Source organism: Salminus brasiliensis, chromosome 6 (genome assembly GCF_030463535.1).
Source record: "Salminus brasiliensis chromosome 6, fSalBra1.hap2, whole genome shotgun sequence".
Lineage (NCBI taxonomy): Eukaryota > Metazoa > Chordata > Actinopteri > Characiformes > Bryconidae > Salminus > Salminus brasiliensis.
In genome coordinates, this window is record NC_132883.1 from 829349 (window position 1) to 846248 (window position 16900).

The 16900-nt window shown below is 45.3% G+C and overlaps 2 protein-coding genes across 3 annotated transcripts in view; one reads left to right on the forward strand and one right to left on the reverse strand.

Annotated features, from left to right (window-relative positions):
- Nucleotides 1-4534, forward strand: part of ugt5e1 (UDP glucuronosyltransferase 5 family, polypeptide E1) — a 5633-nt gene extending 1099 nt beyond the window's left edge. Inside the window, exon 2 of the mRNA XM_072681256.1 lies at nucleotides 894-4534. Within this exon, the coding sequence (XP_072537357.1) occupies nucleotides 897-2498 (1602 nt within the window). The 5' untranslated portion in view covers nucleotides 894-896 and the 3' untranslated portion in view covers nucleotides 2499-4534. The remainder of the gene's footprint in view (nucleotides 1-893) is intronic.
- Nucleotides 4400-16514, reverse strand: dedd (death effector domain containing). Of its 2 annotated transcripts, none has more exons than XM_072681259.1 (6): nucleotides 16337-16514; nucleotides 11662-11860; nucleotides 10893-11239; nucleotides 10293-10400; nucleotides 9792-9932; nucleotides 4400-8761 (listed from the first exon to the last, which is right to left on the reverse strand). In XM_072681259.1, the coding sequence occupies exons 2-6, from the start codon at nucleotides 11718-11720 to the stop codon at nucleotides 8358-8360; spliced, it is 1059 nt and encodes a 352-aa protein (XP_072537360.1). In that variant the 5' UTR covers nucleotides 11721-11860; nucleotides 16337-16514; the 3' UTR covers nucleotides 4400-8357. The 2 variants fall into 2 exon arrangements, with proteins under 2 accessions (XP_072537360.1, XP_072537359.1); XM_072681258.1 differs by having other exon boundaries at nucleotides 10893-11276; nucleotides 11549-11860.
- Between the last annotated feature and the right edge of the window lie 386 nt (nucleotides 16515-16900).

Below are 16900 nucleotides of genomic sequence, written 5' to 3' on the forward strand. Positions count from 1 at the left end.
TTCCACTGAAACACAGCCTTGCATAAACAAAAGCTGCTCTGGTGCTCACACTACAACCCATTTATCCCATCTCATAACGTCTCATGGGAAGCAGTGGATTACCGAACAATGAGAGCAAGGGTTCCTACCGGTGAATCGAGGTCAGTCGGTGTAATCTGAGGAAAGGGGCGGGGTATGTGTAACACCCCCTAAAGCCGAATCCTGAAGCAGTATTAATCATAAAAAATAAAGAAAAGCATAAAACATACTTTTATTTCGAGTAACTGTCTCTACTGTCCAGGGAAGAAGGCTTCGACTAGATTTAGGAGGAACATTGCTGTGTTAGTGAGGTCTGGATGTTGGATTCCCCAATTCTCCCCAATTCATCCCAAAAGAACAAGCTGTCTGTGTGCATCTGCACATGTGCAAATGCAATGGGTGTAGTGGGGGTGTCCACAAACATTTGGACATATAGTGTATCTACTGTATTAAAAAATTCTATTAAACGATATCAAATTGTACCAAAGCGTTCAGCATTACATTCCAGCGAGAATTCAATTTACCTGTCTGATCAACTCGATTGACCAACATGTTGATGCTGGTTTGACCAACACCAAGCTGGTTGACCAGCATGTCCAAAGTGGTTGAGAAGCATGTTGGAGCTGGTTGACCAGCATAATCAAAACTGGTTGACCAGCACAGCCAAGCTAGTTGACCAGCATAATCAAGCTGGTTCATAGGAGAACCAAGGCTACATCCATACCAACCGTAAACCAACTGCACGGCCACGACATACCCAGTAAAATCAGCCATGTTCAATAAGAAAGTGGTCATTAGCATTAGCTGTACTGACGCTGATATGTCTGCACAACCCCAGTGGCAAACATTTGAAAAACCCTGTTTTCCATTTTCAGACAATGCTCTTCCACTGCCCTGCACTCCTGCTCTTTGCTGCCCTCTTGTGGACCCAACCTCCTCTCAGCAGAGCAAGCAGGATCCTGGTGTACCCAGTGGACGGCAGCCATTGGCTCAACATGAACATTGTGCTGAAGGAGCTTCACCAACGAGGTCATGAGCTGACCGTGGTCCGTTCCTCCACCAGTTGGTACGTCCCTGAGAACACTCCTCACTACACTTCCCTTACAATACCAGCCACCCACATTAGCCACCTGGAGAACCCTGAGTTCATGGCGTCCTTCCTGAAGAGGAACATTGACATACGAAGAGGAGAAGGGTCCATTCTGTCCTTCATAGCTCTCCAGCAAGAGACCATCAATCTGTTGGAGGAGGCTCACAGGGCAAGTGCTGAAATGGTGAAGACCATCTTGGAGGATCAAGGACTTGTGAAGAAACTCAGAGACAGCAAGTACGACCTGCTCCTGACTGATCCTGGCTTCGGGGGTGGAGTCGTGTTGGGTAAATACTTGGCTCTACCGATGGTTTTCAATGTGCGTTGGATAACGAATGCAGAGGGACACTTTGCAATCGCACCATCCCCACTTTCTTACATCCCGACGATTGGATCGCAAGTCACCGATAAAATGACCTTTAAGAACAGACTGAAGAACCTCTTGCACTATGGGATCGGCCAGTACATCGACCACATCACCACCAGGCCACTTTATCAGGGTGTCATCAGCGAGTTTATAGACCCAGACGCCAACATCTACTCCCTCATGCAGGGGGCGGACCTGTGGCTCATGCGAGTCGACTTCGTGTTTGAGTTCCCTCGTCCTACGATGCCAAACGTTGTCTACATGGGAGGCTTTCAGTGCAAGCCATCCAAACCTTTGCCTGCTGAGCTGGAGCAGTTTGTGCAGAGCTCAGGGGAACACGGCATAGTGGTCATGTCTCTCGGCACGTTGCTCGGAAGCCTTGGACCCGAGATGTCGGAAGTCATCGCTTCTGCTTTTGCTCGTCTGCCACAGAAGGTCATCTGGAGAAACCTGGGGCCGAAGCCTTCCACGCTGGGCAACAACACGCTGATAGTTGACTGGCTACCCCAGAACGACCTTCTGGGACATCCGAAAACCCAAGCCTTCATCACACACGGGGGTACCAATGGTATCTACGAGGCCATCTACCATGGAGTCCCAGTCCTGGGGATACCGCTGATCTTTGACCAGTTTGACAATATGATACGCCTTGAGGCCAGAGGGGTTGCCAAAGTGTTGGAAGTTACAGCCTTGGACGTGGATTTGGTGTCGCAAGCCTTGAAGGAAATCTTGGACGAAAAGAAACCCTACAGGGAGAACATGCGTAGGATGTCACGGTTGCATCATGACATGCCCCTGAAACCAATGGACACTGCCATCTTCTGGCTGGAGTATATCATGAGGCATAAAGGTGCAGCACACCTGCGTACTGAGTCTTACAAGTTGGCCTGGTACGAGTACCACAACGTGGATGTGTTAGCACTGTTGCTGGGTGTCGTCACGGCCCTGTGTCTGCTCTTTTACGTGGCCTGCAGGGCTTTGATCAAACTGGTGACAAGAAAGGCAAAAGTCAAACAGCAGTGAGCAGGACCTTCACTCTTGATTGCAGTCACGAGACTTAACGGTATTACAGAGGTATGATGCACTTCCGTCGTTTCCCCTCGGCCTATGGGACGAGGCTGTGAGTAGGGCCCTGTTCACACTTGGTATTAACATCTGTCTCGAGGGATCTGATCCCAGGTGGACAGTGAGTCACATAACCCATTCCTGACTGGAGCGACAAATTACACCAAACATTTGCTATGTCTTTCTGGCACTGAAAAATTGTCGCAAGGACAAATAAAAAAAAAAACGTCCTGCAGTCTGCTGAGATGAGTTACCAGCTGTTGTCTGGGACGGATTAGGACGCCTAAGCGTTCACACTGCTAATGTTATGTGGCCATATGTACTGTACGTATCTCTGACCACCGTAGATAGAAGTCAGAGTGAATGGATCAATGTGCATCTCCAAGACATCCTGGACGTCGCTCACGCCTGTCCTGAACCCTGTCCACTGTTTATTGGATCTTCCAAGACTGTATGTTAACATTAGGCGTGAATGAGACCTAGATGACGTTTCTCTTTACTGTGGTTTATTTTAATAAAAAATGAAAATTATGATGTTACACATCTCTGACACAGTTTCTGTTATGCTGTGACCATCTAACGTCTCTCTACTGTGGAGTAAACCACTTCAATAGACACCTCGACCTTTTTGTTATTTAGCTCTACGCAGACATTTGGGCCCCTGTTAAAAGGAAACGTAAATTTTACTGTAAACGTAAATAAGTAAACAAATTCACAACAGAAAACCAATATTACATAAGACTGTTCTGCACATTTTAAAGCATATTATCTGTTTATTTCTTATTTTTTATTAAATTGTAAGTGTGTGACTTTGGCTAAGGTGGAAGAAATGCTTAGGTGTAGTTTAATAAGCCTGTTTACCACCCTGTTATTTTAGCTCAGGATAGCTCATTGATTTTCCTTTAACAAAGTGCTGTGAAAAAAACAGACAAGCTCAGCTCTGATTGGCTGGTTTATGACATAGACGACGACAGCTCACAGAACTCCTATATTATAGTCTAATTTACCAAACAGAAACGCTACAGAGCGTGTGTCCTCTCAGCGCGATGTGCCGGTCAGCTGGTTAGCTTTGAGCCCCGCCCTCACTTCCCAGAGTTTATCTTCCTCGAGATAACCAGTGAAACGCTAACCCAGTCTCTCCCTTCTGATGTGAGCTCAGCTGAGGGAGTCAGTTAGTTTTGGACGGAGCGGGCGATTGAGACGCGAGGTAGTGTTAGCTTCTAGCCTAGTGCGGACCCAGTTTGCTCCCCCTGGCTTTCATGTTGTGGTGTGCTGAGTGCAGAGAGCTCCTCTTCTGTGGACGCTGGGCCAGGAAAAACCCTAGTCATGAGGCCTGATTCCCCCAGCAACCCGGATTCCTGTATTACCGTATTCCCATAGCTAACTGAGCTTCTCTCCAGTATCAGCAACTCCATAATCTCCTGAAGTCACCATCACGTTTTACTGCTTCACTGTTTCTCCAGCTTTGACTGGAGCTTTCTCTAGTGGGCGGAGTTTATGTATATATTGGGGTGTAAATATAAGGAGTCAAGACTGTGATGTAACAGTTTTGGGGTTTTGGAATTGGCCTGTTTTACAGCTCTGTTCTGAACAGCAGTGTTTTTCCACTTCCACCTCCTGAACTCAAAGATTGTTTTTTTTCATACTGGAAAATAAAACCTAAAAAATACACAATTCTTTTTTCCCAATGTGTTAAACTGAGTAAATAAACTCTAATTAAGCTCTAAAATGTGCAGAAGTGTCTCTGTAGAGGATGTGACCTCAACAAATACGCCACTTAGCACAACCTTTTCCCCACGACTAGCGAATGAGCTTTTCCTCGGGCTACTCTATCAGGAATAAAAGACGTCATAGCTCACTTTATTAAATTATTCGTTTTATTGATTTGTACACTGAATTAATCAGCCAACTATTATGCATGTAAATGTATCACTGAACACAATCGCTGCCATGGTGAACAAAAATAAAACGATTCATGAATCAAATGTTCATAAAACGCAACACTTCGCAGATGCTGCTTTATTTCTCCTATGGTTTTATGAATTTATTTTTTAAATCCGGAATGGTGTTTACAACTCGACTAGGCTTACAGGAGGGAAATACTCCAGTACAAAACAAAGTGCTCTGCTCATTCTGCTCCGCTGATCTGAGAAGGCCAAATCTCTCAAATCTCTAAAGAAGAAAAACAGCAGCGCTCTCGATCACCATCTCTGAGAAAACCAAAGTAGAAAAGAGGTTTGAAACTCTGAGAAGATCTGAAGTCTAAGGAACACAGCTGAGGTTCATCCCCTCTGTGATGTCTGCAGGGATCAAAGTCATATACATGCAAGTTTTAATGGACAAACACTCGAAAACACAACCAACAGAACATAGAACCTATATAATAGATACCGATCTCGTACCGTCTGTTAAGTTCCATTAGGAAAACCTGTTTCTCTCTGCTCTCAGTACGATGACAGCAGCAGCCGCCCGACCCACCAGCCTTTCCATGGGTCAGCAGCGAGCAGGTAAAGAGGAGAGAGTGTGTGAGAGAGTGTGAGGGATTAGCTTTGGTATTTTCGAGCTATTTTTCATAAGTGTTCTAAAAGTAAGTCACATTACGACCCTCAGCTCTCCTGCTGTTTACCGGAGCTGAAGTCGAGCAGGCTTCAATTTGGGGGAAAGCAGCCAGATTCTTAAAACAGAAGGCAATGAAAATACACAAAGCTGAGTCTCAACAGATTCTCTTAAATACGGAGCCCCCCCCCCCAAAACAAACTACAACAAGGCTGGAGACTTTAGACCAACATCTAAAACAGTCACTCAGACTAGCTTAAACCCTTACAGCTATCAAGATACACTATGTGGACAAAAGTATTGGGACACCTGCTCATTCACCGTTTCTCCTGCTTCTGTTGGAGTAACTGTCTCTACTGTCCAGAGAAGAAGAGCAGAAGCATTGCTGTGAGGATCTGACTGTATTCAGCATGTTGGATGATCACCACCACAACTCATCCCATCAAAAGTACTGGATGGAGCTCCTCCACCATCATTCCAGAGAACACAGTTCCTCCACTGCTCCACAGCTCCTCAATGCTGGGGGGCTTTATACCCCTCTAGCCCACGCCTGGCATTATTAGGCAGCATGGAGCCAATAGGGTCATGATGTTGATCTGCTCCAGAGAGTCCTATTCTATTGGCAGTGCTTCTTCTCTACAGGGACTAGACAAGCTGTGTGTGTGCATTTGTCAGCAATGAGGTGTCCACAAACACTTGGACATAAATGTAGCTGAGTTAATTCTTTGAGTTTGGAGTTGGTCCACAATCATGACACTGGGGTCCCACATGGTCTTGGATTGTATTGGAGGAGACGACTAATATTTATCCAGGCTCCGCCCACATTAGTTTTTATGTAGGTGCTGTTGTGAGGTTGGACAAGCTTATAAAAAATCCTAAACTCCATGTTAATATTCACCCTAATGAGAGACTGTAGCTCCTCCTCCTCAGTGTATATCACAATACCTACATTTAAAGCGTTATTAATATTCACCCTAATGAGAGACTGTAGCTCCGCCTCCTCAGTGTATATCACAATACCTACATTTAAAGCGTTATTAATATTCACCCTAATGAGAGACTGTAGCTCCTCCTCCTCAGTGTATATCACAATACCTACATTTAGAGCGTTATTAATATTCACCCTAATGAGAGACTGTAGCTCCGCCTCCTCAGTGTATATCACAATACCTACATTTAGAGTTATTAATATTCACCCTAATGAGAGACTGTAGCTCCTCCTCCTCAGTGTATATCACAATACCTACATTTAGAGCGTTATTAATATTCACCCTAATGAGAGACTGTAGCCCCGCCTCCTCAGTGTATATCACAATACCTACATTTAGAGTGTTATTAATATATATTCACCCTAATGAGAGACTGTAGCTCCGCCTCCTCAGTGTATATCACAATACCTACATTTAGAGCGTTATTAATATTCACCCTAATGAGAGACTGTAGCCCCGCCTCCTCAGTGTATATCACAATACCTACATTTAGAGTGTTATTAATATTCACCCTAATGAGAGACTGTAGCTCCTCCTCCTCAGTGTATATCACAATACCTACATTTAGAGTGTTATTAATATTCACCCTAATGAGAGACTGTAGCTCCGCCTCCTCAGTGTATATCACAATACCTACATTTAGAGCGTTATTAATATTCACCCTAATGAGAGACTGTAGCTCCGCCTCCTCAGTGTATATCACAATACCTACATTTAGAGCGTTATTAATATTCACCCTAATGAGAGACTGTAGCTCCGCCTCCTCAGTGTATATCACAATACCTACATTTAGAGCGTTATTAATATTCACCCTGATGAGAGACTGTAGCTCCACCTGATTTCTCTGCTCCAACAGACCTACTAAACCTGGTTGTTAACAGGTGAGCTGAATCAGGTGCGTCTAAGCAGGACAACCACAAAACTGTGGAGGAATCTGGATCCGGCTCAGGCTTTCCAGGACCACAATTGCCCACCCTGCTCTGAATGTAGGTACTGTGATATACACTGAGGTGGAGCTTTTCTGTAAAGCTTGTCCAACCGAACACCGGCAGCTATGAAAGAACTTGTGTGGGTGGAGGAGGAGAAGTAGGTCAGCTCTGGTTCTGGAAGCAGAAAACGCCAATATTTTCACTTTTGCTAATTTTGCACTTTCCTGGAGCTCACAGCTCACAATACCTTGATTCCAACACTGATTCCTGAACATGACTCTCAACAGATTATTATTTTTTAATAGCAAATCAAACGTGGGCGTGGCTCATACAAGAAATGGGTGTGAGGTAATGGAGCTGGGTGCACTTGCTCAAAACAGTCAAGAGTAATCAAGAAGCGCTGACATTAATATGCATACAGATAGTAAATCAGACAACCAATCAACAGCCTAGATTATGGAATGATGTGGGGATGCTGGACTGACCTGTTATGTATTGAAATGGGTATTTTGGTAGCATAAAGTAATTCAGCCAGTATAAAGGTATTGGTCGTCCCTAACCAGCCCTATGGGTCACTTAAAAAGCCCCAAAACATCAAGAACCCAGATGTGAAATTGCAGCTGCTCAGAGATGGTACACACAGGTCCCCCCCCTCTTCTTCTTCTTCTTCTTCTTCTTCTTCAAGCCTCTCAGGAAAAGAAAGAAAAGAAAGAAAGGAAGGAAGGAATGAAGCTGCACATGGATGCTTCATTAGGTTATAAATACAAGGCTGATCAGAGAGCTGCAGCACTGCGCGACAGTCCGAAGGCAAGCCAGCTGCTGCAGGAGACAGAAACCTGCTCTTCATCGAGCCTTTCTCCACCTACGCACACTCAAACAGATTCACAGTCATAAAAAACAAAAGGTTTGTGCAACAATACTCGATGAAAAGATGTAAAAAAAAAAAAAAAAAAAAGAAACTAAGTGTGGGCATTCACAATTTTTAAAATTAAAACATTAGTGTTGCTTCTCCAGCACAAACAAAAGCCAAAAGAAATGAAATGCCTTCTTTCGGTCCCTCCACTTCCACCGATACCGTTTATTATTTTCACACCTTGATTGATTGATACTTCAAAATAAACAAAGCGCAAACGTCCCAGAACACTTTTAAAATCCCTTTCTCTACATTCACCACGGCGGCCTAGGGCCTGAACCACACCTCCTCTCTCTCTCGCGCTCGCTCTCGTTTTTTAGGAGTCATTCTCCTCTGCTTCTAGTCCAGCTTTTCCACTGCAGTCCATCTGCTGCATCTGTCCAGGGTCAGTTCACTGTCACTCAAAGCATTCCAGCCTCCACCGCCTCCACTAAGACGATCCCGCCTCCCGGCTGCCTGACCCCGCCCCTCCCGCCATCAGGTTCCTCAGGAGCTTCCTCCGGCCAGCCTGGTAGTCTTCCTCGTCCACATTGACGAGCAGTTTGATGGCCTCGTGGCCGACGGCCTGTTTGAGGGAGTCCGTGATGAAGACGCCCTTTAGCGCCTCTAGCAGAGAGCCATTAATGTAGTCCCGCCAAAAGGCGTCCAGGTACGTCAGCTCCGAGAACTTGATGTCGCAGATGATGGAGCCCAGGTCGCGTGACTTTAGGATGGTGTTGGCCTGGTTGAAGCGCTCAAACTGCCTCTCCAGCGCCTCCTGCTTGTTGGAGAAGACGTTGCCCTGCAGAGCAGAGTCGTGCTGGCAGTATTCCGCCCGAACGCGCAGGCGGATGTCTGGATGGAAGGGGTTGAGAGAAAGTGCATTAAAAAAAAAAAAAAAAAAAAGAAACACCCATGAGTGCACATGCCTCCCGACAGGTGTCTGGTACAATTACTAACCAAGTATCCTCCAACCGCGCTCAGTACTGTTTATTAAAAAAACTAAGCAGACCAAATCATTTATATCAAGCCAGATAAAATAAGGAAGGTCAGTTTCTCTCAGCCTTAATGGGGAAATTTAGGGGAGTTATATAATTAATCTATATAAAATCAACCAATAGAGAGCATAATTATAAGAACCCCCACGTTCAATCTAAATGAGCTAACTTATGGGTCAGGAGAAGCTGCTCATATAAAACACAGCAGGAACATTCAGATACAGTGATTTGGTAAAGGTAACAATTCTATATATAACCAGGACATCTCAATTTGACTGCGTAAATAGGTCTGTCTGGATTAGCGGTTCTTCAAATTCCGGCAAAGCCTGTATCTGGTTCCTTATAGAACTCTTAAAACAGGTTCTGAATACCACCACTCCAAAAACCAAAACAAACAACAAAAAGCGCTCTATAATGCTCTATAATGTTTATATGATCCACACGCTCATTCTGACAGACTGTAATACACTACAGGAAGCGTAGGGGGCGCTCTATAATGCTCTATAATGTTCATATGATCCACACGCTCATTCTGACAGACTGTAATACACTACAGGAAGCGTAGGGGGCGCTCTATAATGCTCTATAATGTTTATATGATCCACACGCTCATTCTGACAGACTGTAATACACTACAGGAAGCATAGGGGGCGATCTATAATGTTCATATGATGCACACGCTCATTCTGACTGACTGTAATACACTACAAGAAGTGTAGGGGGCGCTCTATAATGCTCATATGATGCACACGCTCATTCTGACTGACTGTAATACACTACAGGAAGAGTAGGGGGCGCTCTATAATGCTCATATGATCCACACGCTCATTTTGACTGTAATGCAATACAGTGTGTGTGTGTGTGTGTGTGTGTGTGTGTGAGCATACCACAGGTTTGTTTTTCTCTGCAGTCGGCCGCACTATGAGCCCTCTTCCTCTTCCGGTTGGGAGTGTGCGGTGCAGGTTTGGCGCGGGGCGGACCCACCTGAGACTCCGACGGGGCAGGGCAGCAGATCACAGGCTGGGGTCCTAACAGACAAGAGGACAGCTCAGTGCCTGTAACACAATTGGCTCAATACTAAACCTACAATACTCACAGTTTCAGATTGTCCACAGGCCTGATAAAGCCGCACTGATAATAATCTGCATGTTTTTATTTTATATTTTATTGTTCTGCTGCTCAGCCCAGTTTTAGCAGCACAAACAGCTAAACAGCGGTTCACTCACCATCAGCACAATAAAAGCCTGTTTCAGTCCAAACAGGGAATTTTTAGTTACAGTTACACACCTACAGCCAAAGGTCTTCAGAGGCTTGCTAAGGCAGAAATGTCGGAGTCTGTATTTCAGTCAGAATGCAAACACAGGTGAGGGGTTATTAAATACACACACCTGCTCGTCTGTGGGGCGTGGCCTGTTGGCTTTCGGCTCTGCCTCCTCTGGGTGAAATGTAGCGTACAGATGTCTCTTCCAAGTATTTATCCACCGGATCTGGACATACTGCAAAAAACACACAAACACACACACACTTATACACTGCAGCTGTGCTGTGTGGATGCTGGGTATGGCTATGGATCACTTCATGATATCTATACACTCTATACAATACTTTACTATATTATTCATTTCACTAATAGATTCCAAGATGAGACAGAGCATGGCCGCCATGCTGCGAGTTCCCTCTAGAATATATAGTACAGACGTGTGAGGTATAGTGCACTATAGACCCCTGTGGCTCGGCCTAAGCTTTAGGCCTTTGTTGTCCTTCCATTACTTTTACTTTTCTACTTGAAGTGGTTCTGAAACCAGTACTTTTACACTTTTACTTCAGTTGATACTTTAGCTTCTATAGACGTCTTTTAAACCCTAGTATCTCCACTCACTTCTACCTGAGGAATGAGTGTGAAGACTTTTCACACCTTTGGTATTGTATATAAGTTAATGTGTAAATATTCAGTATTTATTTTGTAACAGTATTGCGATTCTCCTCACCCGTCTGCCTCTTGCGCAGAGTGACGTAAGGCAGCAGGTCATGTCTGGTGATGATGCGGAGCAGCTGGAGGACGTGCCGGAAGTTAGTCTCATCACAGCGACCCTGCCTCTCCAGCGCTAGCAGAAAATCCTTCCCGTTCCGAATCCCGCCGCGCTCGTACTCGTCGATGACGTCCACAAAGAGAAAGGAGAGCACGCGGACGTCTCGGTGCGTCAGATGAGCGCCCACGATGTCGAACATGCGGTGCAGCGAGTAGAGGCCATAAGCGTCATCCACCGCCTCCTCTGGCCAGGGCTCAGAGCGTCCGGACGCAGCTCTCCGGGAGGAGGCGGGGGTATTACAGGAGGCGGAGCTACTGCAGGAGGATGAGGATGCTCGGCTCACTGCAGAAGGGAGGAAGGAAGACAGACAGACAGACAGACAGACAATTTCATATTACTTTGACATTCAAAAGACGTGGGATCATATTACGTCCATGAAGAAAGCAGAGAATTATGAATATGCATCTTTATGCAAACACACTCCCCAACTGTAGGGGGAGCCCAGGAGCAACAAACAATTCTCACATAATGCTGAATTAAATAAATATTCTTTTTTTATTTTTTAATCTCAGTTAATGTTTTAGACTTCAGCAAACCACAGTCTCTCCACCCACCTGCACTAGAGGTAGCCGATGAGGCCGAGGGTGTCCCGCCCCAGCCTCTCCTGGAGGATCGAGGGTAGGAGTCCAATGGGCCAGGAGATGAGCCCCGCCTGCCATGGCTGGAGGACGAGGTGTGAGGAGCGAGGAGGGGTGGGGTGGCATTCCCACGCTGCTGTGAGCTCATCACTCTGCGCCAAGCACGCGGACGGCAGGGTGGCAGGAGGGTGATGATGGCACCGTTGCTGGAGATGTGGAACCGGAAATCAGCGTTTATACAACTGGACTCTGCACACAGCTTGCACAGCGCTCTCTTCCAGCTTCATCCTGCCGATCAAAGCAAGGTTTAACACTAAGAAAGAGTCAACGACCATATCTGACCCTTTTTCAGCCATAACATTAGAACCACATTAATGATCTGAGTCCAGTGGCTCCTGTCTGTCGAGGGGTGGATCTACATATTAGGCAGTGAGTGAACAGTCAGTTCTTGAAGGTGATGAAGGTGATGAAGCAGGAAAAATGGACAAGCGTAAGAATCTGAGACACTTTGACAAGAACCAAACTGTGATGTTCTAGACAATGACTGGATCAGAACATCTCCAGAACATTGTAATATTCATTCTTTTTTATAACTACAAAAAACACACATGTATAATATACAATATTGCCCACACTAAATTGCACTGTATGTCCAAATGTTTGTGGACACTTCTTCTAATAAATGCATTCAGCTACATTAAGTTGCACCCATTGCTGACACAGATGTGCAAATGCACACACACAGCTTGTCTAGTCCCTGTAGAGAAGAAGTACTGCCAATAGAATAGGACTCTCTGGAGCAGATCAACATCATGACCCTATTGGCTCCATGCTGCCTAATGCCAGGCGTGGGCTAGAGGGGTATAAAGCCCCCCAGCATTGAGCTGTGGAGCAGTGGAGGAACTGTGTTCTCTGGAATGATGGTGGTGGAGCTCCATCCAGTACTTTTGGATGGGATGAGTTGGGGGAATTGGGAATGATGAGGTGGGGTGGTTATCATCATCCAGCCTCCTGACCTCACTAACATTTGCCGCTGAACGCAATCAAATCCTCACAGCAGTGCTCCTCCTCCAAAATCTAGTAGAAAGCCTTCTTCCCTGGACAGCAGAGATAGTTACTCAAATATCTTTAAATCAAAAGAAACAATGAATAAGAAGGTGTCCCAATACTTTTGTCCACAGCACAGTGGAGTGATGTCCTGTTCTAACACACCAACTGGACCTGGTTAAACCAACCACTGACCCGAATCAGGAGAATGACTGACCTGTGCTGCACCAAAGCTCTCCAGGCTGGAGCTGCTCTTACAGAACTGAACTGGAAACTACTCAGATTAAACTGGATTGCCCAACAGAATGGCCTCATTGACTGGACTTACGGGTAACTCTGGGACATCCGCTATCTATTGCCCAACATTCAGCTTCCTTCTAATTTGAATATGTTGCTCAAAGCTGTGCTTGTTATTTAAAGCCATGCTAAAACTGTGAGGAGATATATACTCAAAACATATTGTGAAACACGCAAGACTTCATAAGCAAAAATAGGATATATAATAAGTAGACGTGCCGAGAATCGCTTGTTCATGGACAAAATGCATAAATTAGAGACGCTCGCAGGTTAAAAAAAACATTTGGTGTCTTTTCCACGGTTCAGACGATTATTTACACAACACTGCACCTGATCCAGTTATCCAGATCTAATTCTGCTCCCTCTGAAGACATGTGCAGACACTCAGTTTTCTAGAAGTGTTCACAATACAGCGAGAACCCATCAGTTACAGTCACCCATAGTGGTCAGTGAGAGTGTCTACCTGTAATTAACTCTATATAACATTAGAATAAACCCTAATAAACAGAAAGTCAGTGGTCAGTGAGAGTGTCTACCTGTAATTAACTCTATATAACATTAGAATAAACCCTAATAAACAGAAAGTCAGTGGTCAGTGAGAGTGTCTACCTGTAATTAACTCTATATAACATTAGAATAAACCCTAATAAACAGAAAGTCAGTGGTCAGTGAGAGTGTCTACCTGTAATTAACTCTATATAACATTAGAATAAACCCTAATAAACATAAAGTCAGTGGTCAGTGAGAGAGTCTACCTGTAATTAACTCTATATAACATTAGAATAAACCCAAATAAACAAAGTCAGTGGTCAGTGAGAGAGTCTACCTGTAATTAACTCTATATAACATTAGGAAGCTGAGGAAGGCCTGTCTCCCTCCACCCATCCTCACCCTCTTCTATAGGGGAACCATAGAGAGCATCCTAAGCAGCTGCATCACTGCCTGGTTTGGGACCTGCACAGCCTCTGACCGCAAGACCCTCCAACGCATCGTGAGGACAGCTGAGAAGATCATCAGAGTCTCTCTCCCCTCCGTCATGGACATTTACACCACCCGCTGCATCCGCAAAGCAACCAGCATTGTGGATGACTCCACCCACCCTTCACACAGACTGTTCTCCCTCCTGCCATCAGGAAGAAGGTACCGCAGCATCCGGTCCAACACGACCAGACTCTGCAACAGCTTCTTCCCCCAAGCCATCAGACTCCTCAACACAACTCAACTTCTGAACTGATGTCTTTTCTGCTACATGCTCGCTCTCTCTCTCTCTCTCTCTCTCTCTCTCTCTCTCTCTCTCTCTCTCTCTCTACCCCAGATAAAAGGGGAAGCATTTTTGCACAAAGCATTTGCACTAATAACTTTACTACCTCACTGGACTCTATTTATTACACACTGCACAATTTGCACACTACCGCCAATTATTTATTATCCTCTGTCTGTACTGTGTCTATGTTGCACCATGGTCCTGGAGGAACGTTGTTTCGTTTCACTGTGTTCTCTGTATGTAGCTGAAATGACAATAAAACCCACTTGACTTGACTTGGATAAACCCTAATAAACATAAAGTCAGTGGTCAGTGAGAGTGTCTACCTGTAATTAACTCTATATAATATTAGAATAAACCCAAATAAACATAAAGTCAGTGGTCAGTGAGAGTGTCTACCTGTAATTAACTCTATATAACATTAGAATAAACCCAAATAAACATAAAGTCAGTGGTCAGTGAGAGTGTCTACCTGTAATTAACTCTATATAACATTAGAATAAACCCAAATAAACATAAAGCCAGTGGTCAGTTATGTAATGTTCAAATCATGATGTAATAGACTCCAGATTGCAAGACAACGAGTGGTGTAGTGTGAATGTGGTATTGACGGGTATCAAACCTACAACCCTGTGATCAATAGCCCAGCGCTCTGACCACTGAACCACCACTGCCCCTAGAGTCCAGCCCAGTTCAGGGACAGGAGGTCTTCAATATCATTAATATCAGCTGTGAAATGATGAGGGTCAAATACAGTCAGACTGGACAACAACACAGCAGCAGCCCAGAAAGGAGAACGCTCGGTGCGTGCATAGAACCGTGCCTAAAACCACGCATAGAACCATGCCTGCGACATGTGTTCTAACATTGCACCGCTGCACAGTTCTCCATGTTATGAGACTATGCGATGTGCTTGTGCGTAGAACTCTCACTGCCACTGACTGCCTGGTGTCTGAAGAGAAGGCCCATGCGTAGAACTCTGCCTGTCCGTTTCCCACGTTCACGTCTCAACCCATTAGAACCCATTCATGATCTAAGCAATTAGAACCTTCCAACTGCCACTTGGCCTGTGTTACAACCAACTGCCACATTCATGTTCTAAGAATGTAGAACATCCAGCTGACGTGCAGAACCCTGTCACAGCTTCTTTAACATTTAAGTTGTTAGAACATCCAGCTGACGTGCAGAACCCTATAACAGCTTCTTTAACATTTAAGTTGTTAGAACATCCAGCTGACGTGCAGAACCCTGTAACAGCTTCTTTAACATGTAAGTCAATACAACATCCAGCTGACGTGCAGAACCCTATAACAGCTTCTTTAACATGTAAGTCAATACAACATCCAGCTGACGTGCAGAACCCTATAACAGCTTCTTTAACATTCTAAGCCACTTAAGCATTCAGACTGTGTGCAGAACCTTTAACAGCCATGCTCACGTTCTATGCATTTAGAACATTTAGCTGAGGTGAAGAACCATTTAGTAAGTAATGGGAATGTTCAGCTCGTGCAGAGAAGCGACTGTTCTGCATTTTAAACAATTAGAACCTTTAGCTCGTGCAGAACCTTTAACAGCCAAGTTCACGTTCTAAGCAATTAGAACGTTCTACCTGTCCCTCTGGCTGTGTTCTAACCAACTGCCACGTTCATCTCGCGCGCGCGTGCGTGTGTGTGTGTGTGTGTGTGTGTAGCTAGTTCTCTGACTGCCACTTTGGGTTCCCCCTACAACACCCGTCTCGTGCACAGAACCTTAACGTTAGTGACGGGTTCCCACTAGAACGAAGAGCTCGCGAGTTCCACTAAATGTTCCAACCCAGTTCCAGGTACAGTGTCCTGCACAGACCCGCAGGCGGCCGCTCGTGCACGGGGCTGTAGCTACTGCTCGCGGTGTAAACAGAAGAGCTCGGCTCGTGCCCAACAGCAGCCACACAGGATGGTACTAGCTAGCGAACACGCTTATAAACGGCTATCACGTTCTAGCTAACGCGACCCGGGTTAGGCTGCGTGTACCGCCCTGTACTACCTGGCCCAATTCTGCTCCTGAGAACAGTCCGGGCTCGCGAGTGCAGTTCTGTCCTCAGCTGGTGCGGCTCCTGTTAGCCTGAGCTAGGCTAGGCTAGGCTAAGCTAGGCGCAGTGTGGTGCTCTGTTTACCCACCGCTGATCTCCGGAGCCGGGGCTCTGAGGGCAGCTCGCCGCGGTTATGAGAGGGCGGAGAGGGAGCTGTGTGCGGCGGTGCTGGCTGTGAGTGCGGCCGGGCTGGGTGCGCTGGGTGTGAGCGGACTCCCGCAGCAGTGCTTCGCTGGAGCGGCCATTACTGCCCACTGCTAAGATGAAGGAACATCCGGGGATGTCCAAAGCGGGGGGCAACATCCGGGATACGGAGGCAGGGCTGGCGCCGCCCACACCCGGGTTCAGGGACCCCTCGACTAATCAGCTTTTATTTTGCTTATTGCTTATTGTTTGAATTATTGCTATTTTATCATTATTATTTATAGTTAATTATTTATTTTTATTAAAGTTTTATTAAATATTATTATTTTTTAATTATTCACATAATTAACATATTGTGTTGGCAATTTTTATATGAGTCTCCAAATCTTAAATTGTAATTTAAGCATGATTTTAAATGGGTAGTACTACTTCTCCCATAATGCACTTGTAATTTCTAGTGAACAGTGTAGCTTACTACATGGCTGTGTCCCAATATCATAGTGTACAC

Coding starts and splice junctions, on each gene's coding strand:
- dedd (XM_072681258.1), bottom strand. CDS start 11,720: ATGAGCTCACAGCAGCGTGGGAATGCCACCCCACCCCTCCTCGCTCCT. Junction 11,277..11,548: donor ATCGGCTACCTCTAGTGCAG/GTGGGTGGAGAG, acceptor TCCCTTCTGCAG/TGAGCCGAGCATCCTCATCC. Junction 9,933..10,292: donor CACGCCCCACAGACGAGCAG/GTGTGTGTATTT, acceptor CTTGTCTGTTAG/GACCCCAGCCTGTGATCTGC.